This window comes from Petromyzon marinus, chromosome 8 (assembly GCF_048934315.1).
Source record: "Petromyzon marinus isolate PM22_M1 ecotype Great Lakes invasive population chromosome 8, UKy_Petmar_22M1.pri1.0, whole genome shotgun sequence".
Taxonomy (NCBI): domain Eukaryota; kingdom Metazoa; phylum Chordata; class Hyperoartia; order Petromyzontiformes; family Petromyzontidae; genus Petromyzon; species Petromyzon marinus.
The window spans coordinates 4,133,573-4,158,905 of record NC_133674.1 but is presented as its reverse complement, the minus strand read 5'-3'; the positions used below and the strand labels follow the sequence as shown (position 1 = coordinate 4,158,905).

Here is a 25,333-nt window from a genome sequence, read left to right as displayed (position 1 = left end):
TCGTTCTCTAACCCATCACTCATCCTTTGAATGAAATGTCTGTGCTCCGTAGTCCGGAAGTCGCAGCTCCAAACGACCACGTGGGGGACATTATGGACAGAGTTGACCCTTTCCCGAACCAAGGTGACAAGAATGGCGACCAAAAGGTGTGTATGTGGTCGGTGAGGGTCAAGGACACCGTCTGTACACGATAGCACACCATGCCACCACACGATAAAACTACAACATGACTACACATCACATCACCAAACCATCTCTCCACACCACCTTTCCCATCATACCACCCCACCATCCAGTCAATAACCCATCACAGAACCTCACCATGTGTCTACACCATCACATGACACGATCTCTCCATAACATTCCAACACATCACATCTAAATACCACCACATCATCTCCCGACATCACCCCATCTTGCCACCATGTCACGCCATATCCCACTCGTGCATGCACATAAATTGGCCTTTTTTTCAGGCAGTGACGCGACCTCTGTCTGTGAGCTCATTGGAAGGTGCTATTCCAGTTGCCCACGATGAGCGCTGCTGTTAGATTTTTCCAGATTATGGGCAGCTAGATCCTTACAATGGAACATTCTGTGGCACCTATTGCCCGTGATGAATGTTAATAACAATCGCCATTAAATTATCGCAGTTGATCAAGGTCTCAATGGGGTTCGTGAGGTCTGTGGGGTCGATAGGTGTCTGTGGGAATATATGAGGGTGTAACATGAATCATTAGTTTGTAGGGTTTAGGTGAATTAGTGGTTAGGGCTACATTAATGCTGTGTTCAAAAGTACTGATTGGTAAAGGTTTGTTTTAACATCGGGTGATTGTGTATATGTATGTGTGTGCTCAGCAAATTTGGATGAGTCAATATACATGTTTGCGTCCATGCATAGGTGTGTGAGTATGCATTTGTGTATGGGTGGAAATGCATGTTTGCGTGCGTGTGGGTATTATTTTGTGCATGTGTGTGCATGTTTGAATGTTCCTGTGCTAATCGTTGCGCATATGCACGAATAGAAGCAGCTCAAGTGTAGGCGCCCCAAGAACCAGAGGAGCATTCGGGAGGTGAATAACCTCGGCGAGGTGAAGCCTCTCGAGGAGGAGAAGCGCTTCACCAAATTGAAGCACCACTGCCTCCAGACCACGGCCACCAGCACCACCGCTAGCACCACCACCAGCACCACCACCAGCACCACCACCAGCACCACCACCAGCACCACTGCCAGCACCACCACCAGCACCACCACCAGCACCACCACCAGCACCACCACCAGCACCACCGCCAGCACCGCCGCCAGCACCGCCGCCACCTCCTCCGCTACCGCTACAACCACCACTACCACTCCTGTGCAGGGCCCAATCACACTGCACATTGGAGAAGATGTCTTTAGAGAAGGAGCCGCTGAGCCAGGGTAAGCAACTCTGCGTGTGTCCTGTGTGTATTTATTATGATTGTTTACGCAGGATAAGCATCAGTGAGTCTCAAGACCTTTTTTCAGCAGGGTCCTGCCAAGTTTTGTTAGTAATCGGGAACAAAATGACTGTTGTTTGCGATCCTATTTGAGTGATTTGCATTGCTTATGTGGGTTCAGTTATGGGGAGAAAGCAGAGCCCACCCAGAACAGGGGGAGAGAACAAACTCCACACAGAGAAAGTGGCCCAGTTGGGAATCGAACCCAGATCCCTCTAGTTATGATGCAAAGATGTTCCAGCTCTGCCACCCGCACAAACACACAGACAATGCAAACCCCACATGTACATTCGGCGATAGAAATGTTCTCCATAATTGCTTTCTGGGTGAGACCACGTAACAATGCGGTAATATATTCACCATGTAACCCTACATCCACTATATTGTTGCCAGACTAATGCCCGTTTCCTGGCCAACTACCAAGTGTATTTTTACTGCACAAGGATAGCTGCCATTGGGAGGAGGGGGGTGCCCCCTTTCAAATGCATTGAGACGAGAAATGCAAGATGTGAGTGGCTCATCACGTGTAAAGCGCTCTGAGATGCCATCAAAGTCAAAGGGGGCAACTTAGTCGACCACGAATCACCATAGATATTTTTCCACAATCGTGCATGGGTGAAGCGGGCCAGCGATAGCGGGTTCATCACTCACTGCTTACAGTTCAGCTCTGGCGTCCTGCCCTGGGTATTAGTGCTGCTGCGTAAACCACAAAGACACGCACACCCTCTCCTTCATAGCACACGTTAAAAATCTCCCCTGATGTCATTAGAAATGAGTATGCCATTGTGTGCCAGGGATCAATTATAGTACACATATACAAATGTCACTGCAAGTTATTCCATTGGATTTACACAGCAATTCCAGCCACTACTGTGAAACTACAGCAGTCTGTGTTAGATTCAGCAGCACCTTTCTTCGTGCTAGCCTTGCATTGAGAGAATGACAGCTGCAATGCCAAGCGTACTCACTGATTGTGATGTTTTGTGTGGTTATTAAATTCGAATTAGTCCGCCACACAGTCCACCTACAGATTGTAAGGAGACGACTGCGTTGTCTGCCATAGCAGGAAGGTTGAACGGTGTCATGCGCGTCTATTCACAGAGCGGAGTCAGCGCAGCAATCCTCGCAGGCCGTTGAAGAGAAGAGAGAGGTTGTGGAGAAGAAGATGAAAGAGGAAGTGAAGGAGGAGGTGAAAGAGGAAATGGAGAAGGTGGAGAGGGAGTTGGAGAAGACAAATGAGGAGATAGCGGTGGAGGACGAAGAGGACGACAAGGAGATGGAGGAGAAGATGGCTGTGGAGGAGGAAAAGGAGAAGATGGTGGTGGAGGAAGAGATGGTGATGCAGGAGGTCGAAAAGACGGAGAAAGAGAAGACGGAGGAGACAAAGGAGGCGACGGGGAAGGAGACAGAGGAGGAGACAGAGGAGGAGACAGAGTGGCAGGAGGCGGTGGTAGTGCAGGAACGAAAGGGCCTGGCTCGTGTGGCGAACGCGATCCATGCGCTCTTCCGCAGCATGATGCTGTTTGGTTGCGGCCGGTCGACCGCACAGTTGGGGTGATGGAGGTGCCACTGGGACCGCAGCCGGGGAAGGAAACTGAGCAGCAGATGCCAGGACTGTACTGGACACTGACTGCTGCCAACAGACTAACTCTGTTAAGAGTTAGCATCAATCCAATGCATTATGTAATAATTATCATTGTTGTTTTTATTATAAACTTTATGACATAAACCTATGAGGAAACAATGTAACTTTGCATTGCTTGTGAGCGCTGCCTGGGTTGGTTCAATGTGCCTTGGCTCGTGTGCAGTGTCCCGGCTGTGTGTGCGGCGGTACAATGACAACTATGTCATGAGAGAAGTTTCAGGCAATGGCCCTTCTTCAGAACGTGTACAAGCAGTGGTGGGAAAAGATCATCAGGCGATTCGTCTGACACATCCACCCCTTCACTGCCCCACTGCCCCTCTGCCAAGCTGCTTCCGCTGTCCTGCTGCCCCTCTGCCCACTGCCCCATTGCCTCACTGCCCCTCTGCTCCGCTGCCCCACTGCTTTGGTGCCACTCTGCCCTAATGCCCCGCTGTTCCATTGCTCCACTTTCCCACTGCCATCACATCCATCACGAAGCAGCGAGACGTCCATACCACCTCATTAAATATTACCCTGATGTGCACGCAGAGAGAGAGACCCTCGTTTAGCATTGCATACTGGAGGGGGCTGCTGTGATGCAATGGCTCGTAAACTTCACTGGCAATAGAGAGATTGCTGGTTCCACCTTCTGGCACAGCAGTTGAAACAAATGGTCGAGTATCTGAAGTTCGCCTGCCTCTGTCCGCCAAACAGTACAACTGGGTACACCATAATCGAGTGGCAAGTTGCGTGTGGTAGGTAAAAGTGTGGGTACTCCTTCCTCTTCAAAATCATCTGACGAGTATGGAAGAATAGACCAAAATATCGTTCAAACGCCTTTCTAGAGGTCTCTATTGTGTAAATTCTTCTTGCCAGCAGAGGCATGAGAAAGCAATTGCAGGACTGCTCCACAATACCAATTGTCTTGGCAAAGTATTCCAATAATGCTTCTTACTAAACAGGCTGCTTATATATTTAACATGGGGGGGGGGGGGGTGTTGATTGTTTAGAGATGGTCCAGTGGCTCAGAGGTCAGAGCACTAAAATGGGGTTGAATCCAGGCATTCACCTACGATTAAAGCAGGTTCTCAAGTCTGGTGAATTAATGGTCTCAGCGCGGTTGCCATTGACTGCACATTATAAACCATCACATTACTGCTTGGGTGAGTGGGAAATTGAGTAAGTGGGTGGGTAGGTGGTGGATGAATGAGTGCATCGGTGTGTGGATATGTGGGTGAGTGGATGGGTAATTGGATTAGTTGGTGCCTGGGTGAGTGGATGGTTGGTGGTTGAATGGGTGGATGGGTAATTTAATGAGTGGGTTAGTGTGTAAATTGGTGGATGTGTGAATGTGTTAATGAGTAAGTGGATGGTTGAGTTGGTGAATGATTAGGTGGGTGGATGAGTGAGTGGGTGGGTCAGTGAGTTAGTTTGAATGAATCAGTGGTTGAGTGGCTAATTAAATGAATGGGGAACTGGATACATGATTTGGTGCTTGGGTGGGTCAGTGGGTAATTGAGCGAGTGGGTGAATGAGTATAGGGGTGAGTGGATTTTTGAATGAGTGATTGGGTGAATGGGTGAGTTCGTGAGTCTGTGTGTGAGAGGGTAATGGAGTGGTTGGATGTGTGAGTGAGTAAATTAGTGGGTGAATGAGTGGTGGGTGAGTGGGGAGATGATTGAGTGAGTGGGTGAGTTAGCTGGTGGGCAAGTGGGTGCGTGGGTGGGTGGGAGAGCGGGTGGGTTAGTTAGTAGGTGGGTGAGTGAGTGAGCGGGTGAGTGAGTGAGTGGGTGGCTGGGTGAGTGGGTGGTTGAATGGGTGGGTGGGTGAGTGGGTGGGTGAGTGAGTGGGTGAGTGGGTGGGTGAGTAGTTGAGTGGGTGGGTGAGTGGGTAATTGAGTGAGTGGGTGAATAAGTACGTGGGTAAGTGGTATTTGAATGATTGAGTGATTGGGTGAGTTGGTGAGTGTGTGTATGAGTGAGTGAGTGGGTGGGTGAGTGAGAGTGGGTGGGTGGGTGAGTCAGAGTGGATGGGTGAGTAGGTGGGTGGATGGGTGGGTGAGGGTGAGTGGGTGGGTGGGAGATTGAGTGAGTGGATGAGTGGGTGGGTGAGTGAGTGTGTCGATATGTGGTGAGTCTGTCCCTGGTGAGTGTCTCTGGTGAGTCTGAGGACCAGACACTGTTCTGACCATTCCGTCCCCTTCGAGCGCCTTGCTGGCCTTCATCGGGGCTCACTACCAACACGAGCTGCCCCAGATATGTATATGAGAATCAAAATCTGAATATGTAATCATACTGGAGGAATCCGATCAGCTATAAAGCTTTTTTCAGAGATGTCCAGTAGGGACGGCTTTGTACGTTACAGCAACAAACAATACAAAAAAAAAGATCGGAGTGCAAGGTATAGGAAAAGTAAACAAATCACTAAAAAAAGAATAAACTAAGCAATTTTTTAAAATATTATCAGGTAAAGTCCAATGAGGTATTAGCTTATTTTTCAGAAGCCAATTGACCACAAATGATAACTCATGTCTGGGGGCAGCTATTGAAGGCTGAATTTCTTTCGCACCGTACATAGCCAACCGTGCTAATCGGAGGTGCCGGGGAAGGACACCAAAAGTATTAGGTTAGGGTCAGGGCTATAGGGTCAGGGCTATAGGGTCAGGGCTATAGGGTCAGGGCTATATGGTCAGGGCTATAGGGTCAGGGCTATAGGGTCAGGGCTATAGGGTCAGGGCTATAGGGTTAGGGCTACAGGATGTAGGGGCACTGCAGGTTCTCCACAAGGCACGTGATGCCCTCTAGTGGACAAACGCATAACTACAGCTGCTGCTGCTGCAGCTCAAGGAACAAGATATCCGAGTTGTACAGCCTCCACATCGCCACTTCTCCACGCACACAATGCGAGTGGTGCTACTCAGCCGCACAAGCTTCTAAGAGTGCATCTCATCATCAACATTAACTCAACACAAGCAGCACCCTGAAACAGGCTTCGTCTCTCAGTGTCTCATCAGCAGTCAGGCTCGCTTGAACTGGTGAACTGCCAGATGTTACTGAGATGGGGGGGGGGTTCCATGTGGAGGACGTAACCTGTTCATGATTATTGAGGGCGGCTGTTCGATGTGGAGTGACGTCACTTGTTCATGATTATTAGTGAGGGGGGGAGTACTGCATCTTGAGTGACGTCACCCGCTTATGATTATGAATGAGGCGTGGGGGTGTGTCCATTTGGAGGACGTCACCTTCTCATGAATATTAATGAGGGGGGCTGGTCGATGTGGAGTGACGTCACGAACGTTAAGGACATACATTCCTGGGTGATTACAGTAGATATATAACAACAACCGCCATTCGCCACTAAGTGGCGGTGACGTCACCACGACGCTTGTGCCAGGCCATGTGCACCTTGAGGCCACGTGAAGTGTCGAACGCCCGCTGGCAGGAGGTCACGGGGCAGACCCAGGTGCCACGGGTTGACTGACTGAGATGACTGAGATGACTGGCTGATGCACCACCTGTGCCCCCTATTGTGCCAACCTGCTGTGCCCTAGCCACCCGGCGCTCCCCTCGTTGTTGTGAGCGTCGCTCCTCTGCCCTCCATTGTTGTTGGAGGGCGACTACCTCCAAATGCCCAGTAGCGTCCTTCATGAGCCTCCTCCACAGAGGCCGATTTTGACACTGCTGGTACCAGTCATCGGCAACTCCACTCAGCTCCACGTCCTCCTGTACCACATCACTCCATCTCTTCTCTAGCCCGTGCCGCGCCCGTTTAGCCCCCTCGATCCGGCCGAACAAAAGCTGTTTCGGCATGCGGTGGCTGGGCATGCGGGCTACATGACCCAGCCATCGCAGCCTTGCCTGCCGGAGGAGCTCATCGATGGGACCTTGCCCAGATCTTTCAAGGATTTGTGAGCTCCTCACACAATCCAGTCTGGTTAAACCCAGGATGGATCGTAGGCAGGCCTGTCTAAATGTTTCTAACCGGCGAAGATGTTCCATTAGGAGGGTCCACGTTTCGCAAGCGTAGAGAAGTGAGGAAATGACCGTGACCGAGAAGACCCGAAGCTTCGTGTGGCGCGACAGACCAGGCAGCTTCCACACAACGTTACGCAACCGATGAAAAGATATTGCCACTCGACTTATTCAGAGTGAGACCTCTGCTGTTAAACTGGAGCCGGTCATAAGCACACTACCCAGGTATGGGAAACTCTCTACTCTCTCCACAACTGCCCCATCACCGATTGAGAGTTGTGGGGGTGGAGTGTCCGATGGTACAAAATACCCAGGCAGGTGCTTAGTTTTGGTGTTGCTGATGGTAAGGCCCCATCTATTAGTAGCACGCTCCAGTCTCAGCAGCAGCATCTCCAACTCCTCCTCTGAATGAGCAGCTATTACCAAATCATCGGCATACATAACATGACGATTTAAAGCTTTCGTGACTGCAATGATTCATCTTCTTTGGTTCTTTCGGTAAAGTCACGTAGAATGATAATAAAATAATAAATTGATAAAATAACACAATAATATTCTCACGACGTTTCGGCCACAACACAAGCGGCCTTCATCAGGTGAAGGGGGCGAGACTGTCTGGTAGGACAGCGCTGGAGTGAAAGAGCCACGTTCAGATACGGCCTTTAAGCTGTGTGAGAGGAACAAAGCGCCCTCAAATTTCAGCACCACGGATAGCTACGGGCCCCGTTCAGACGGACGATTTCGTCCATGGTCGGAACAGAGGAGGGGGAGAGAAACAGCTGCGAGGCCCTAGTATGCTCCATGTTGTAAAACTATACCATTAACCGTGGTGTGAGAGGTATTAAGAGGCAATGCTGGCGAAAGAGCTGCGGTCTGAAGGTCATCGTAAAAATACAATTAATTAAGAACAGAAATGATTTAAAACATCTTTCCAGTGGTTACTAAGCCTGAATCCATCTTCGCGGTTGAAATTGTCTCTGTGCTTGTATATGTGAATGGCCTCATGAACGAATCTCTCATGGTAGCCGGTTGGTTTGCAAAGAACCTCCGTCTTGGAGAAGTCAATGTCATGTGAGCCCACTGAATTATAACAGTGATCTGCCACGGCAGAGGAGTTCGTCCTACCGTGTTTCAAGTCTGCTTTGTGTTCGCGCATGCGGTCTGAGATATGTCTTTTGGTTTCTCCAATGTAGCTACTACCACAGAGGCACTTTAGTTTGTAAACGCCCGGGTACTGTATGTCTGGAACAGCATCTTTTACAGATGGAACAAAATCACGGATTTTATGTGCTGTGTTGAATCGGACCTGGATCTTGTGTTTGTTCAGGATTTTGGAGATCTTTTTAGTGACCCCTGCAATGTAGGGTAAGGTGATGGTTTTGAGTGGCTCCACAAGAGGATCCTTCTTCATGACTGGAGTGATGGCTTTGCGGATTGTGTAGTCGGAGTAGCCATTAGCCCCGAGAGCCTGGTGTACGTGCTTGAGTTCACTGGTAATGTGTTCCTGGTCGGAAATGCATTGGGCTCTATGGTATAGAGTCTTGATGAGGGAGTTCTTCTGGGATGGATGGTGGTGGGAATCCGGTTTCAAGTAAGCATCTGTATGGGTAGCTTTCCTGTAGACAGAGTGGCTCATTGAACCATCATGTCTTCTTTTAATTAAGACATCCAAAAAGGGTAGGACGCACTCTTCTGCCGTGGCAGATCACTGTTATAATTCAGTGGGCTCACATGACATTGACTTCTCCAAGACGGAGGTTCTTTGCAAACCAACCGGCTACCATGAGAGATTCGTTCATGAGGCCATTCACATATACAAGCACAGAGACAATTTCAACCGAGAAGATGGATTCAGGCTTAGTAACCACTGGAAAGATGTTTTAAATCATTTCTGTTCTTAATTAATTGTATTTTTACGATGACCTTCAGACCGCAGCTCTTTCGCCAGCATTGCCTCTTAATACCTCTCACACCACGGTTAATGGTATAGTTTTACAACATGGAGCATACTAGGGCCTCGCAGCTGTCTCTCTCCCCCTCCTCTGTTCCGACCATGGACGAACTCGTCCGTCTGAACGGGGCCCGTAGCTATCCGTGGTGCTGAAATTTGAGGGTGCTTAGTTCCTCTCACACAGCTTAAAGGCCGTATCTGAACGTGGCTCTTTCACTCCAGCGCTGTCCTACCAGACAGTCTCGCCCCCTTCACCTGATGAAGGCCGCTTGTGTTGTGGCCGAAACGTCGTGAGAATATTATTGTGTTATTTTATTTTATCAATTCATTATTTTATTATCATTCTACGTGACTTTACCGAAAGAACCAAAGAAGATACATAACATGGTTGAGCAATAGGGAGCCATCCCTTGACCGCACCCGGGCATCGATCAGCCTCCCATTATATCTGTACCATATGGAGATTCCCCCGGTACAGCTATTGAAGGCTTCACGAACTACGTGGTCAAAATAGATGTTAAATAATGTGGGAGCTAGAGGACATCCCTGTCGTACCCCAAGGTATACAGGGAATGGCTCGGACTCCCGGCCACGTAGTTTTACCCGGGCCCGCTCACCCTCATGAAGGTCCTTAATGATCGTGAGCAAAGGGTCAGATACTCCAAAAGCACGAAGAACAAACCAGAGCCCAGGCCTACTGATGGTATCATAGGCCTTGACCAGGTCAATAAAGCAGAGATGTAGGTCTTGCTGGAATTCCCTACACCTCTGCTGTAGCAGACGGACAGAAAATATGGCATCTGTGCAGGACCGCCCTTTCCTGAAACCGCATTGGGGCTCCGCAAGCCTCTCCTCAGCGTGCCTGGAAAGGCGATGTTGAATAATCCTTGCCAGGACCTTTCCCGGCACACTGAGGAGTGAGATGCCCCTGTAGTTGTTACAGTCTGTGCGGTCTCCCTTCTTAAAGAGGGGGACCACCAGGGCATCCTTCCAATCCTGCGTAACCTGTCAAGTGGTCCTGACTGTTGTTATGATGTCATATAGGGCAGTCTGTGCACCAACGCCACCTTCCCTCAGCATTTCGCTTGGGAGATCATCTTTGCCCGCTGCCTTTCCTGGTCTCAGACTCCGGATTGCCTTCAGTACTTCCTCAACAGATGGCACTTCAGCCAGCCACTCACAGGCGGTGACTTCTTCCAATATTTGAGGCACCGCAGCCTCAGCAGAGTCATCCTCACTTTGTGCCACGATTTTTTCCTGGCTGAGGGATTTTCCTTCCCCCAGGACCTCACAGAAATGCTCAGCAGATCTGCAAACCTGTTTCACCGGGGGGTCAGAGATTGGATCACCGTTTTTTCCCCTAATGATGGTAATAGGTGTGGCGCTGCAGGTTACTTTTTTGATGGAGTTAAATAGAGATTTGTGATCGTGGGCCACTGAGGCAGACTCCATCTCCTCAGCAACCCGCGACCACCACCCATCCTTGCAGCGCCTCACGGCTCTCCGAACCTCCGAGCGAAGGCTGCGGTAAGCCTCCTCATTCTCTGACGTGGGATTCTGTAGCCAATGACAGTGGGCCTGTCGCTTTTTCTCAACCATCTTGAACGCCTCCTCTGTCAACCAGGGTCTCTGGGGAGGTCTGGACCGCGTACCCAAAAGCAGCCATTGCAGCTGCATGAGTCACAGTCCTAAACCTCGCCCATTTACCCTCGACATCAGGAGGAGTGGGGGACGATGCCAACCCCAGCCGCAGGCGATGATGAAATTCTCAGTAGATATATGGGCCCTGCTTCACCCACCCACCCATTCACTCCCTCAGCCATCCACTCACCTACTCACCCATGCACTCACTTACTCAATGAGCCGCTCACCTTCTCACCCAGTACTTACACATTAACTGACCCTGCCACCCACTCAATTTCTAACCCACCCACTCAATTTCTAACCCACTCACTCACTCAACCAGTTGCCCACTCCCTCAGCCACTCACCTACTTACCCACCCACTTACACATCCACTTACCATGCAACCCACTCAATTTCTAACCCACCCACTCACCCAACCACCCGCCCACTCATCTGCTTACCCATTACCACGGAATTATTCACCCACTCACCCATCAGTGAACCACCCAATAATTCAACCACTCACAAGCTAAATCACCTATTAATTAAACCACCCACTAACTCAACCACCCACTAACTCGACCACCCACTAACTCAACCACCGATCCACTCACCCACTCAGCAAGCCACCCACTACTATATCTCTAACCCACTATTTCACTCACACACCGACTCACTCACCTATCCACTTATGCACTCACTCACCCACCTCCCACTCACCTACACACTAAACTAAATCTAAATTATGTTTATTTTACCAGGTAAGGCACACTGAGCTATACAGCTCGTTTTCAAAAAAACCTTCACCACAAATGATAGCTCAACAATTTGGCGTATCACGGATACATTTATAGCAGACAACTCCTCTAAATGCATGTTTCTAAATGTTTAGGGAAATAGAGACGCAACAAGGTAGGGATTGAACCTAGAAGCTCCTGGATACCAGGCAAGATAGTATCTCGTCACCATGGCGCTTCGCTCTTGGACTCTCTCACCCACTCAAACACCTACCCACTAACTTAACCACTCACTAACTCAACTAGCCACTTACTCAACCACCCACAAACTCAACCACCGAGCCATTCACACACGCACCCACTCACCATGCCACCCACTGTTGTTATTCTGTCTCTCACTGTTCAAATAAACCTACCATTAAAATTATAGACTGATCATTTTTTTTGTCAGTGGGCAAACGTACAAAATCAGCAGGGGATCAAATACTTTTTTCTCTCACTGTATATGTGATAAACCACTTTTTTCCTGTCATTTGTAACAAGGTCGCTTTTGAAAAAGATCTATATATCTCTGTGGGCCTTAGCTAGTACGATGAAAAATAGTTCAGTTTTAGTTTATTGAGTGGGTAGGTGTGTGATTGAATCATGGGTGGTTGGGTAGGTGGGTGAGTAGGTAAGTGGCTGGGTGAGCGGGCGTGTGAGTGTGTGAGTTAGAGAGTGGGTGGGTGGATGGGTGGGTTTGTAAGTGGGGGAGTGAATAGGTGAGTGGGTGGGTGAGTGGAGTCTTGAGTGAGTGGGTCAGTGATTGAGTGAGTCGGTTGGTGGGTGGGTCGTAGAGTTAATGAGTGGGTGTGTAGGTGGGTGCACAGGTAAGTTTTTGAGTGGCTGGCTGTGTCCATGAGCGAGTGGGTTGGCGGCTGAGTGGGTGGCAGGGTGACTGGATTTGTGAGTGAGTTTGTGAGTAAGTGTGTGGGTGGCTTTAGTAGTTGACTGGGTGGTGAGTCAGATAATGAGGCGCCACAGTGGCGAGATGTTAACTCCCTCGCTTGGTATATTGGACATTGTAAGAAATAAAATTAAACCCCTCTTATGGATGATATTGGTCGCGAAAGCTGACGTGTTAAACTGGTATATTGGAATTCATAGGTTTGACCCCAACCCTGATGGCTGTTTATTTGGAGTTTGCATGTTCTCCCTGTGGTCGTGGGCATTTTTCTCTGGGTTCTCTGGGTTTTCCCTCCACATTTACAAACATGCCTTTATAGGAAATTAGCTGCTATACATTTATATGTGCTAACCCACTTGGTTGAGCCATCATTTGTGGCCACGTCGCTGCTGAAAAAGATCTATATAACTAACTTGTAGTTTTTGTTTATTGAGTGAGTGAGTGGGTTCCTGGGTGGTTGGGTGGGTGGGTTTGTGGGTGTTTGAGTGAGTGGGTCATTGTCTGAGTGGATAAGTTAATATGTGAGTGGTGAGTAGGTGAATGTGTGGGTGGTTGAGTGAGTGGGTGTTTGGATAAATGGTTGGGTGACTGGTGGGTGGGTAATTTAGTGTGGGAGGTTGAGTGGGTGAGTTAGTGTGTGAGTGGGTGGTTGAGTCAGAAAATGGGTCACTACGGTGTTGAGATGTTAACTACCTCGCCCAGTATACAGGAAGTCATCAATCCCAACCCTGAGCCTGTATATTTGGAGTTTGCATCTTCTCCCGTGGTTGCGTCGATTTTTCTCTGATTCCTTCGGGTTTGTTTAACACGTAGACTTTCATGACCAATATCATCCATAATAGGTTTCTTTGGGGGTTAGATCGCGTAAATCTATAAATGTGTCGTTAAAACCCACCACCACCCGACACAGCCAACTAGTAAGGGTTGTCACGTAAACAAAACATTCCAATTTGTAACTAGTACAGCACACCGGTGTGTTGGAGAGTCAAGCCACAACATTTACAATCTGAGTACGACGTTTCGCCAGTAATTACAACTAGCTTCAGCAGGCGACTGCCAGATTTGTGGAGGCGTTCACCCTGTTTCGTTCCTTATATAGAGACGTAGATGTCGTGCCCGTCTTTATCATTTGCCTGTTATCAATTTAAAAGTAGAAATAGTTGTTATTATTGTTGTAATCACGTTATAAGGAGAAAAAATTGTGATTATTTCGTTAAAAGAAGAAATAAATATTGTTATCAAGTTGTAAGTGGAAATAATAATTATTGGTATCATTCGCCTGTTCTTACCATTCGTCTGTTCTCATTCGCCTGTTGTTCTCATTCGCCTGTTGTTATCAAGTTATAAGTAGAAAGTTATTATTGTTATCATTTGCCTGGTGTTGGTAGCGCACGTCTCTAATCCAGCACTGTGGAAGGTAGCGAGGGTTGGCGAATCACCGCACAATGATGTTGTCAAATCCCCTTCCCGTGGGCGTCAAGGTGCTATAACCTGACTCGCCAGGAGAACGCAGTAGAGCAAGTGGACTAATCACCATCTTCACCTTGTTGTATATCTGTACAGGGATAGAGTGTTTCACCCTCGCACGCATGGGTTTTCTATGGGTACTCCGGTTTCCCCCACGTGTATAAACACTCGTAATTAATTGGCGCATAATGCCTCCATAGAGGACTGCAGAGCTTGGACAATCGTTGGTACTGGCTCACCACGTGGCTTCCTTCCTGCACGTGTGTGGTTCCTCATGCCTCTGAGTCGTTCTTGTGCGCGTTAATAAACTTTAAATAATTACTATTATTCACCAGGCGGTCGTGTTGCAAGCCTGTAATCCAGCAGTGGAAGGCAGCAAGGGTTAGTGGACCACACAGTGAATGTTGTGAAACCCCCTTCCCGTGGGCGTCGAGGTGCCTTCTCCTGGCTGGCTGGCCAGGAGAAGACGGTACAGAAATTGGGATAATCGCCATCTTTGCCTGTACGATTTAAAGTGCTGCCCCCTCGTATGCGTGGGTTTTCTCCAGGTGCTCTGGTTTCACCCACTTGTGTAAGCACTCATCATTCATTATAGCTTCAACCGAGAGGATGGTTTAAAATTAAGCAACCACTGGAAGGACGTTTTAAATCATACCAAACGTCAACTAATTTCTAACAGTAATTTCAAGTAGTGGTATACCAAGCATATTCCTTCCGAACTTTCTATTTCCCTTTTTTATACTTCCCCCTTACATCACTTTCTTGCCGATCTTTAATTTTTATATATTTTTTCCGTTTCTATTGCACACACACAGTGACCCATCCCACGCACCCTCTACACAACAAAAGACGGATTAACTCAGCCCCGCACCCCACCAAGGTCCCCCTACATGGCTCCTCCCCCCCCCCCCTTAACCTGCATTTAAGCTGTTCTATTTCCACGGTTTTCTACTCTGCACCTTGCAGCACATTCTTGCCGATCTTTAATTTTTTCTATTGTTCCTTTTCTATTGCACACACACAGTGACCCACCCCCTCACCCTCTACACAGCAAAAGACGGATTAACTCAGCCCCTCACCCCACCAAGGTCCCCCTACATGGCTCCCCCCCCCCCTCCCTTAACCTGTATTTAAGCCAGAGGTTCCCAGAGCCTCGCCACTTGGTGCAGCAATTTTTTGCTGTGACTGTTTCCACCTGAAGACGGAAGCTTGTGTTGCCTCCGAAACGTCGTTTTAATTTTTTCTTTTATTTAATTTTAATTTGTTTTTTACCTACGTGACTTAACCGAATAAAACCAAAGAGTATGAATTCTTGCAGTCACGAAAGCTTCAAATCTAGAATTAACAACTTCTACGGGGAAGATTTTCACCTATCTGTCAGAGCTTTTAACAGACGAGACAAGAAGTCACAGCTCATCGAGACGCTGACCTTCCTCAAAAAATGCCGCGACCAGAAGGTAATACCCATCACTTTCACTCTCACATCTGCAGCTGTATCTTCACCGAACTCTAAACAGATTCTATTTAAGGCAAGTCTATCATTAATCTCAGAGAGGATTAGGTTAATTCTAGATTTAAAGCTTTCGTGACTGCAAGGATCCATACTCTTTGGTTCTATTTGGTAAAGTCACGTAGGTAAAAAATTAAAACAGCAAAAATCACGACGTTTCGGCCACAACACAAGCGGCCTTCATCAGGTGAAGGAACCAGGCTGTCTCGAGGACAGCGCTGGAGTGAAACACAGCCACGCTCAGACCGCGACCTTTAAGCTGTGTGCGAGGAAACAAGATGCCTTGACAAAGGAATTAGCATAAAAATAGCATTTGATTGGCCGACTTAGCATGATGAACGGTGTACATGCGGGTGCACATGCCGGTTGGCGCGGGGGGGGGAGGGGGAGTTTACCCGTTGATGGTGTGAAAAGGGAATTTTTAAGAGCTGCGAAAGTTTGGGGTACCACTACTTGAAAAATATACTGTACCATTGAAAATTAGTTTAATGTTTGGTTCGATTTAGAACATCTTTCCAATGGTTGCTTAATTTGAAACCATCTTCTCGGTTGAAATTGTGTCTGTGTTTGTAGATCTGAATTGCCTCGTGAACAAATCTCTGATAAAAACCCGTGGGTTTGCAAAGAACCTTGGTATCGGATAAAATTATATCATGATCAATCACAGCGTTGTAACAGTGATCAGCTACGGCAGAAGAATTCGTTCTGCCGTGTTTCAAATCTGATTTGTGCTCGCGAATTCGGCCAGAGACATGTCGCTTTGTCTCCCCGATATAGCAATCACCGCAGGTACAACTCAATTTGTAAACCCCGGGGTACTGTAAGTCAGGAATGACATCCTTCATGGATGTGATCAGATCACGAATTTTGTCTACTGCATTGAACCGGACCTGGATCTTGTGTTTGTTTAGAATTTTGGAAATCTTTTTGTAACGCCTGCTATATATGGTAATGTGATGGTTTTGACCGGAGTATCAAGTGGTTGTTTCTGTATGGAGGGAGAAACAGCTTGGCGGATGGTACGGTCAGGGTATCCATTCCTTTTGAGGGCCAGTTGTACATGTTTTTCATTCACTGGTCAGGTGGTGTTGGTCCGAAATGCAATGAACCCTATGGTATAAAGTTTTGTTGAGATAATTCTTTTGGGCTGGGTGGTGGTGGGAATCAGGTTTCAAGTAGGAATCTGTGTGGGTGGGTTTCCTGTAGACAAAATGCCCCAATGAGCCATCAGGTCTCCTCTCAAACAGAACATCTAAGAATGGTAGCTTGCCATCTTTCTCCACTTCCATGGTGAATTTGATGGCGGGATGTCTGGAATTGATGTGGTGTAGGAAAAGGTTCAGAGCTGGGAGGCCATGTGGCCAAATGACGAAAGTGTCATCCACATATCTCTTCCAAAGGGAAGGTCTGAGGGTGGAAGTCTGGATGGCATCTGATTCAAATTTCTCCATGAAAATATTGGCTATCACTGGTGACAAGGGGGATCCCATGGGGTACCCTTATTTTGTTTGTAGAAGGAGCCATTCCAAGTAAAGTAGGTATTGGTGAGGCAGTGCCTAACCAGTGCAGGTGTATCGGGGTCTAGTCCATGTTGGACCAAATTTTCAATTATTTCACAGGTACTGGGACCTTGGTGAACAAAGAGACCACATCGAAGCTGACAAGAATATCATCAGGGGACAGTACAACGTCTTTGACCATAGAGACCAATTGGGCTGAGTTAAGTACTGCTGAGGCGGTCTTGCCAGTGAAAGGCAGCAAGGTATCTGACAGAAAATGGGCTAGTCTATAGGTAGGGCAGTTGATCGTGGATACGATGGGTCGTAGTGGGGTGCCTTCTTTATGAATCTTGGGAAGACCATAGAATCTAGGAGTTCTTGCAGTAGAAGGTTTTAGGGAGGAACGTTTAGTTGGGTCGATTAGGGAGGTCGAACTTGTGATGATCTTGTTGGTTTTCATCGCTAGGCTATTGGTAGGGTCTTTTTTTTATTTTTGAGTAACTTCCATCGTTGAGCAGATTCTGAATTTTGTTGTTGTATGAATCTTTATCCATAATTACAGTAGTGTTGCCTTTATAGGCTGAGAGGATGACTATATCACTTCTGTTTTTTTAAATTCGCAAGTTCATGACATTCAGTTTTGCTGATGTTACTAATGGGTTTCTTAGCATTCTTAAGAAAAGTGGCTATTTCAGCTCTCGCAACGTCTGCTTGGATGTGTCCTACGCCTTTGAGGGCTACATCGACCTGAGAGATCATATCATCTACTGGTATGTGTTTTGAGGTGACAGCAAAATTCAGTCTTCTAGCCAGTACTGTTTCCAGATTATCCGAAATTGGGGTGCTACTCTGATTAATGACGATTTTGTTGATGTCTAGTTTTGTTATATGTGGAACTGGGTTCTTCTTTGATAGGTGGTTGAATTTAGAAATCAGGTTAGCTTTACATTTGACTGACAGTGAATCAGCAGAAGAAGCAGTCATGTTGTCTACGTGATTCCAATCCGCACCAACCGGCATGTGCACAGGCATGTACACCACCTCTACACCGTTCATCATGCTAAGTCGGCCAATCAAATGCTATTTTTTATGCTAATTCCTTTGTCAAGGCACCTTGTTTCCTCGCACACAGCTTAAAGGTCACGGTCTGAGCGTGGCTGTGTTTCACTCCAGCGCTGTCTTCGAGACAGCCTGGTTCCTTCACCTGATGAAGGCCGCTTGTGTTGTGGCCGAAACGTCGTGATTTTTGTTGTTTTATTATTTACCTACGTGACTTTACCGAATAGAACCAAAGAGTATGGATCCTTGCAGTCACGAAAGCTTTAAATCTAGAATTGATAACCTCTACGGGGAGGGCTTTCACCTATCTGTTAGAGCTTTTAACAGACTACGGGACAAGAAGTCACAGCTCATCGAGACGCTGACCTTCCTCAAAAGATGCCGCAATCACAAGGTAATACCTATCGCTTTCACACTCATTTCTTCTGCTGTATCTTCTCCGAATTCTAAACAGATTCTGTTTAAGGCCAGCCTATCTTTAATCTCAGAGAGGATAAGGCTACTCCGATTTGAACTCGATACTTTAGACAGGACTCTCCTACAAGCTCATTTAATGTTAACACAAAAAATGTCACCTTCTGATTGGAATCACATAGACAACATGACTGCTTCTTCTGCTGATTCACTGTCAGTCAAATGTAAAGCTAACCTGATTTCCAAATTCAACCACCTATCAAAGAAGAACCCAGTTCCACATATAACAAAACTCGACATCAACAAAATCGTCATTAATCAGAGTAGCACCCCGATTTCGGACAATCTGAAAAAGTACTGGCTAGGGGACTGAATTTTGCTGTCACCCCAAAAAACATACCAGTAGATGATATCATCTCTCAGGTCGATGTAGCCTTCAAAGGCGTGGGACACATCCAAGCAGACGTTGCGAGAGCTGAAATAGCCACTATTCTTAAGAATGCTAAAAAACCCATTAGTAACATCAGCAAAAATGAACGCTCTGAACTCGCGAATTAAAAAAAACAGAAGTGATATAGTCATCCTCTCAGCCGATAAAGGCAACGCTACTGTTATTATGGATAAAGATTCATACAACAACAACATCCAGAATCTGCTCAACGATGGAAGTTACTCAAAAATTAAAAATGACCCTACCAATAGCCTAGCGATGAAAACCAACAAGATCATCACAAGTTCGACCTCCCTAATCGACCCAACTAAACGTCCCTCCCTAAATCCTTCTGCTGCAAAAACTCCTAGATTCTATGGTCTTTCCAAGATTCATAAAGAAGGCACCCCACTACGACCCATCGTATCCACGATCAACTCCCCTACCTATAGACTAGCCCGTTTTCTGTCAGATACCTTGCTGCCTTTCACTGGCAAGACCGCCTCAGCAGTACTTAACTCAGCCCAATTGGTCTCTATGGTCAAAGACGTTGTACTGTCCCCTGACGATATCCTTGTCAGCTTCGATGTGGTCTCTTTGTTCACCAAGGTCCCAGTACCTGATACCATTGAAACAATTGAAAATTTGGTCCAACATGGACTAGACGCCGATACACCTGTACCGGTTAGGCACTGCCTCAACAATACCTACTTTACTTGGAATGGCTCCTTCTACAAAAGATATGAGGGTACCCCCATGCGATCCCCCTTGTCACCAGTGATAGCCAATATTTTCATGGAGAAATTTGAATCAGACGCCATCCAGACTTCCACCCTCAGACCTTCCCTGTGGAAGAGATATGTGGATGACACTTTCGTCATTTGGCCACATGGCCTCCCACCTCTGAACCTTTTTCTACACCACATAAATTCCAGACATCCCGCCATCAAATTCACCATGTAAGTGGAGAAAGATGGCAAGCTACCATTCTTAGATGTTCTGTTTGAGAGGAGACCTGATGGCTCATTGGGGCATTCTGTCTACAGGAAACGCACCCACACAGATTCCTACTTGAAACCTGATTCCCACCACCACCCAGCCCAAAAGAATTATCTCATCATAACTTTATACCATAGGGTTCATTGCACTTCGGACCAACATCACCTGACCAGTGAATTAAAACATGTACACCTGGCCCTCAAAAGGAATGGATTCTCTGACCGTACCATCCGCCAAGCTGTTTCTCCCTCCATACAGAAACAACCACTTGATACTCCGGTCAAAACCATCACACTACCATATATAGCAGGCGTTACTAAAAAGATTTCCAATATTCTAAACAAACACAAGATCTAGGTCCGGTTCAATACAGTACACAAAATTCGTGATCTGATGTCATTCCTGACTTACAGTACCCCGGGGTTTACAAATTGAGTTGTACCTGCGGTGATTGCTATATCGGGGAGACAAAGCGACATGTCTCTGGCCGAATTCGCGAGCACAAATCAGATTTGAAACACGGCAGAACGAATTATTCTGCCGTAGCTGATCACTGTTACAACGCTCTGGGTGATCACGATATAATTTTCTCCGATACCAAAGTTATTTGCAAACCCACGGGTTTTTATCAGAGATTTGTTCACGAGGCAATTCAGATCTACAAACACAGACACAATTTCAACCGAGAAGATGGTTTCAAATTAAGCAACCATTGGAAAGATGTTCTAAATCGAACCAAACATTAAACAAATTTTCAATGGTATAGAATATTTTTTAAGTAGTGGTACCCCAACTTTCGCAGCTCTTAAAAATTCCCTTTTCACACCATCAATAGGTAAACTCCCCCTCCCCCCCCCCCCCCGCACCAACCGGCATGTGCACCCGCATGTACACCACCTCTACACCGTTCATCATGCTAAGTCGGCCAATCAAATGCTAATTTTTATGCTACTTCCTTTGTCAAGGCACCTTGTTTCCTCGCACACAGCTTAAAGGTCGGGGTCTGAGCGTGGCTGTGTTTCACTCCAGCGCTGTCCTCGAGACAGCCTGGTTCCTTCACCTGATGAAGGCCGCTTGTGTTGTGGCCGAAACGTCGTGATTTTTGTTGTTTTATTTTTTACCTACGTGATGTTACCGAATAGAACCAATGGATTAGGTTACTCTGATTTGAACTCGGTAGTTTAGACAGGACTTTCCTACAATCTCATTTAATGCTAACACAAAAAATAACACTTTATGATTGGAACCACTTTGATAATATGACTGTTTCTTCTGCTGATTCACTATCAGTCAAATGCAAGGCTAACCTAATTGCTAAATTCAACCACCTATCAAAGAAAAACCCAGTTCCACAGATCACAAAACTAGACGTGAACAAAATTGTTATCAATTAGAGTTGCACCCCGATTTCGGACAATCTGAAAACTGTATTGGCTAAAGGGCTAAATTTTGCTGTCACCCCAAAATATATACCAATAGATGATATCATTTGTCAGGTCGATGTAGCTCTCAAAGGTATAGGACACATCCAAGCAGACGTCTCGAGAGCTGAAATAGCCACTATTCTTAAGAGTGCTAAGAAACCCGTTAGCAACATCAGCAACCATGAACGCTCTGAACTCGCTAAATTAAAAGAGAGAGATGATATAGTCATCCTCTCAGCCGATAAGGGCAATGCCACTGTAATTATGGATGAAGACTCATACAACAATAAAATTCAGGACCTACTCAATGATGGGAGTTATTCAAAAATTAAAAATGTCCCTACTAACAGCCTAACGATTAAAACCAACAAGATCATCACAAATTCGACCTCCCTAATTGAATCAACCAAAATTCCCTCCCTAAAACCCTCCGCTGCGAGACCTCCTAGATTATATGGTCTTCCCAAGATCCATAAAGAAGGTACCCCACTACGACCCATCGTGTCCACGATCAACTCCCCTACCCACAAACTGGCCCGTTTTCTGTCAGATACTCTGCTTCCTTTTACTGGCAAGACCTCCTCAGCAGTACTTAACTCATCCCAATTGGTCTCTATGGTCAAAGACATTGCACTGGCCCCTGACGATATCCTCGTCAGCTTTGATGTGGTTTCTCTGTTCATCAAGGTCCCAATACCTGACACCATTAAAATAATTGTGGATCTGGTCCAACACGGAGTAAACCCCGAGGTACCCACGTTGGTTAGGCACTGCCTCACCAACACCTACTTTACTTGGAATGGTACCTTATACAAGCAAAATGAGGGTACTCCCATGGGTTCCCCCTTGTCACAAGTGATAGCCAATGTTTTCATGGAGAAATTTGAATTGGACGCCATCCAGACATCCACCCTCAGTCCTTCCCTGTGGAAGAGATATGTGGATGACACTTTCGTCATTTGGCAACATGGCCTCCCAGCTTTGAACCTTTTCCTGGACCACATCAATTCCAGACACCCTTCCATCAAATTCACCATGGAAGTAGAGAAAAATGGCAAACTGCCATTCTTGGATGTTCTGTTTGAGAGGAGGTTTGATGGCTCGTTGGGACATTCTGTTTACAGAAAGCCCACCCACACAGATTCCTACTTGAAACCGGATTCCCACCACCACCACCCGGCTCAAAAGAATGCTCTCATCAAAACGTTACACCATAGGGCTCATTGCATCTCGGACGAACACCACTTGACCAGTGAATTAAAATTGGTACGGCTGGCCCTCAAGAGGAACGGATACTCTGACCGTACCATCCGCCAAGCTGTTTCTCCTACCACACAGAAACAACCACTTGATACTCTGATCAAAACCATCACACTACCATACATAGCAGGCGTTACAAAAAGATTTCCAAAATTCTAAACAAACACAAGATCCAAGTCGGGTTCAATACAGTACACAAAATTCGTGATCTGATCCCATCTGTAAAGGATGTCATCCCTGACTTACAGTACCCCGGAGTTTACAAATCGAGTTGTACCTGCGGTGATTGCTATATCGGGGAGGCGAAACGACATATCTCTGACCGAATTCGCGAGCACAAATCGGATCTGAAACACGGCAGAACGAATTCATCTGCTGTGGCAGATCATTGTTACAACGCTATGGGTGATCATGAGATTGTCTTCTCCGATACCAAGGTTCTCTGTAAACCTCTAGGTTATCACCAGAGATGTGTTCACCAAGCCATTCAGATATACAAATACAGGCATACCTTCAACCGAGAGGATAGTTTCAAATTAAGCAACCACTGGAAGGACGTTTAAAATCATACCAAACGTCAACTAATTTCTAACAGCAATTTCAAGTAGTGGTGTACCAAGCATATTCCTTCTGAACTTTCAATTTCCCTTTTTTCTACTTCCCCCTGACAGCACATTCTTGCCGATCTTAAATTTTTCTATTTTTTTCCGTTTCTATTGCACACACACAGTGACCCATCCCCCGCACCCTCTACACAACAAAAGACGGATTAACTCAGCCCCGCACCCCACCAAGGTCCCCCTACATGGCTCCTCCCACCCGCCCCCCCCCCCCCTTAACCTGCATTTAAGCTTTTCTATTTCCACGGTTTTCTACTCCGCATCTTACAGCACATTCTTGCCGATCTTTAATTTTTCCGTTTCTATTGCACACACACAGTGACCCACCCCCCACACCCTCTACACAACAAAATACGGATTAACTCAGCCCCTCACCCCACCAAGGTCCCCCTACATGGCTCCTCCCCCCCCCTTCCCTTAACCTTTATTTAAGCCAGAGGTTTCCAGAGCCTCGCCACTTGGTGCAGCGATTTTTTGCCGTGACTGTTTCCACCTGAAGACGGAAGCTTGTGTTGCCTTCGAAACGTCGTGTTTATTTTTTTTATTTAATTTTAATTTATTTTTTACCTACGTGTCTTAACAGAATAAAACCAAAGATTATAAAATAAAACCCCAATTCAGGACCCTACTGTGACTCAGTGTGGATTTCTTGGAGTAAGTATTTTATTATTATAAAGAATTACAGGGGCTGTTTGATGACACGACTAGGGAGCTGGCTTGCACTGCGGGGAACTTAATATTCAACTTGGATTCTGCAACCCTCAATGGCCTTTTTAAGTTCCATTTGTGCATGTAAAACTCGCACAAACAACCATACCCAGAAACCCATAGACTCCAACAGAGACCCACACATTCCTACAGACACTCAGACTCACACGGCAACCCCATAGACTCACACAGAGTCATTTTGACATGCACAGAGACCAATAGCCTCACACAGAGATCCATACACTCAAGAGACCCAAAAACTCACACAGAAATCCATAGATTCGCACAGAGGTCAATAGAATTTTAATCTGAATATTTATTTATACTGGATGAATCTGATGAGCTATAACGATCTGTTTTCACAGACGTCCAATCGGGCGGGTCAGAACATAACAAAAATACAATACAAAAACACGACAGGAAAGGTAAACAAATTGTTTAAATATATACAAATTAAACTGAACTGTTTTTATCTTACCATAGACTAAAATAAACCTGTTGGACTCGCACAGAGACCTTAACCACTAAACCTCGAACAAATAAAACCCTCTAAACCTCTAAACCCCGTAACTATCTAAATCCCTAACCATTTAAACCCATAACCATCTAAACCGCTAATCCTCTCAAACCCTTTACCCTTAACCCTAACCCTCCAAAAACCCCTCACTCTCCAAACCCCTTAGTTTTTTAACCCTAACCTTCAAAGCCATTAAAAACCAAACCCTCAACCCTCTGAATCCCTAACCCTCTAAACCTTGAAACTCTATCCTTCTAAAACCCTAAATCCCTAATATTCAAAATACCAACCAATCTAAACCACAACCCTCTAATGAACTAACCCTCTAGACCCCTAACCCTCTGAACTCACAACCTTCTAAATCCTCAACTTCTAAAACCCTAACCCTCAAAACCCTAACGTTCTAAAACCCTAAATCCCTAATCTAATCCCAACACATTTAAACCCCAACCCTCTAAAGAACTAACCCTCTAGATGCCTAACCCTTAAAACACCTATACCCCTAAAATGCTAACCCTCTAAACACATAACCCACTAAACCCCTAACCCTCTAAACCCATAAATGTTTTTTGGGGGTTAGCTTGTGTAACTATAAATGTGTCGTTAAACCAGCCACCACCCGACACAGCCAATTAGGAAAATTTGTCACATCAACAAAAAGTGCCATTTAGTGTTGGAGACTAACCCAATATTAGTTGTGAAAGTCTAGGTGTTAAACCCTCAACTCTCAAACCACTAAACCCCTAACACTCTAAATCCCTAACCCTTGAAACCCCTATACCTCTAAATCCCTAAACACATACCCTTATAACCTCCTCAACTCCTAACCATCTAAACCATTCAACCTCTAACAATCGAAACCCATAAACCTCTAAACACATAACTCTCTAAACCCTCTAAACTCAAAACGTTCTAAACTCTAACCCTCTAAACACCAAATTCTCTAAAGGACTTTACCCTGAAGACTCCAACCGTCTAAACACCTCACCCTTTAGAACCCTAACCCATAAACCCCAAAAACTCTTAACTGTCTAAACCCTTAACCTTCTAAACCAGACATGGGCAAAGTACGGCCCATTGGGCTTTTTAATCC

General features: G+C 46.3%; 1 protein-coding gene across 1 annotated transcript in view; it reads left to right on the top strand.

The window, feature by feature from the left end:
* Positions 1 to 668: 668 nt before the first annotated feature.
* Positions 669 to 25,333, top strand: part of LOC142924054 (fructosamine-3-kinase-like) — a 62,290-nt gene continuing 37,625 nt past the window's right edge. The window contains exon 1 of the mRNA XM_076065501.1: positions 669 to 677. Within this exon, the coding sequence (XP_075921616.1) occupies positions 669 to 677 (9 nt within the window). The remainder of the gene's footprint in view (positions 678 to 25,333) is intronic.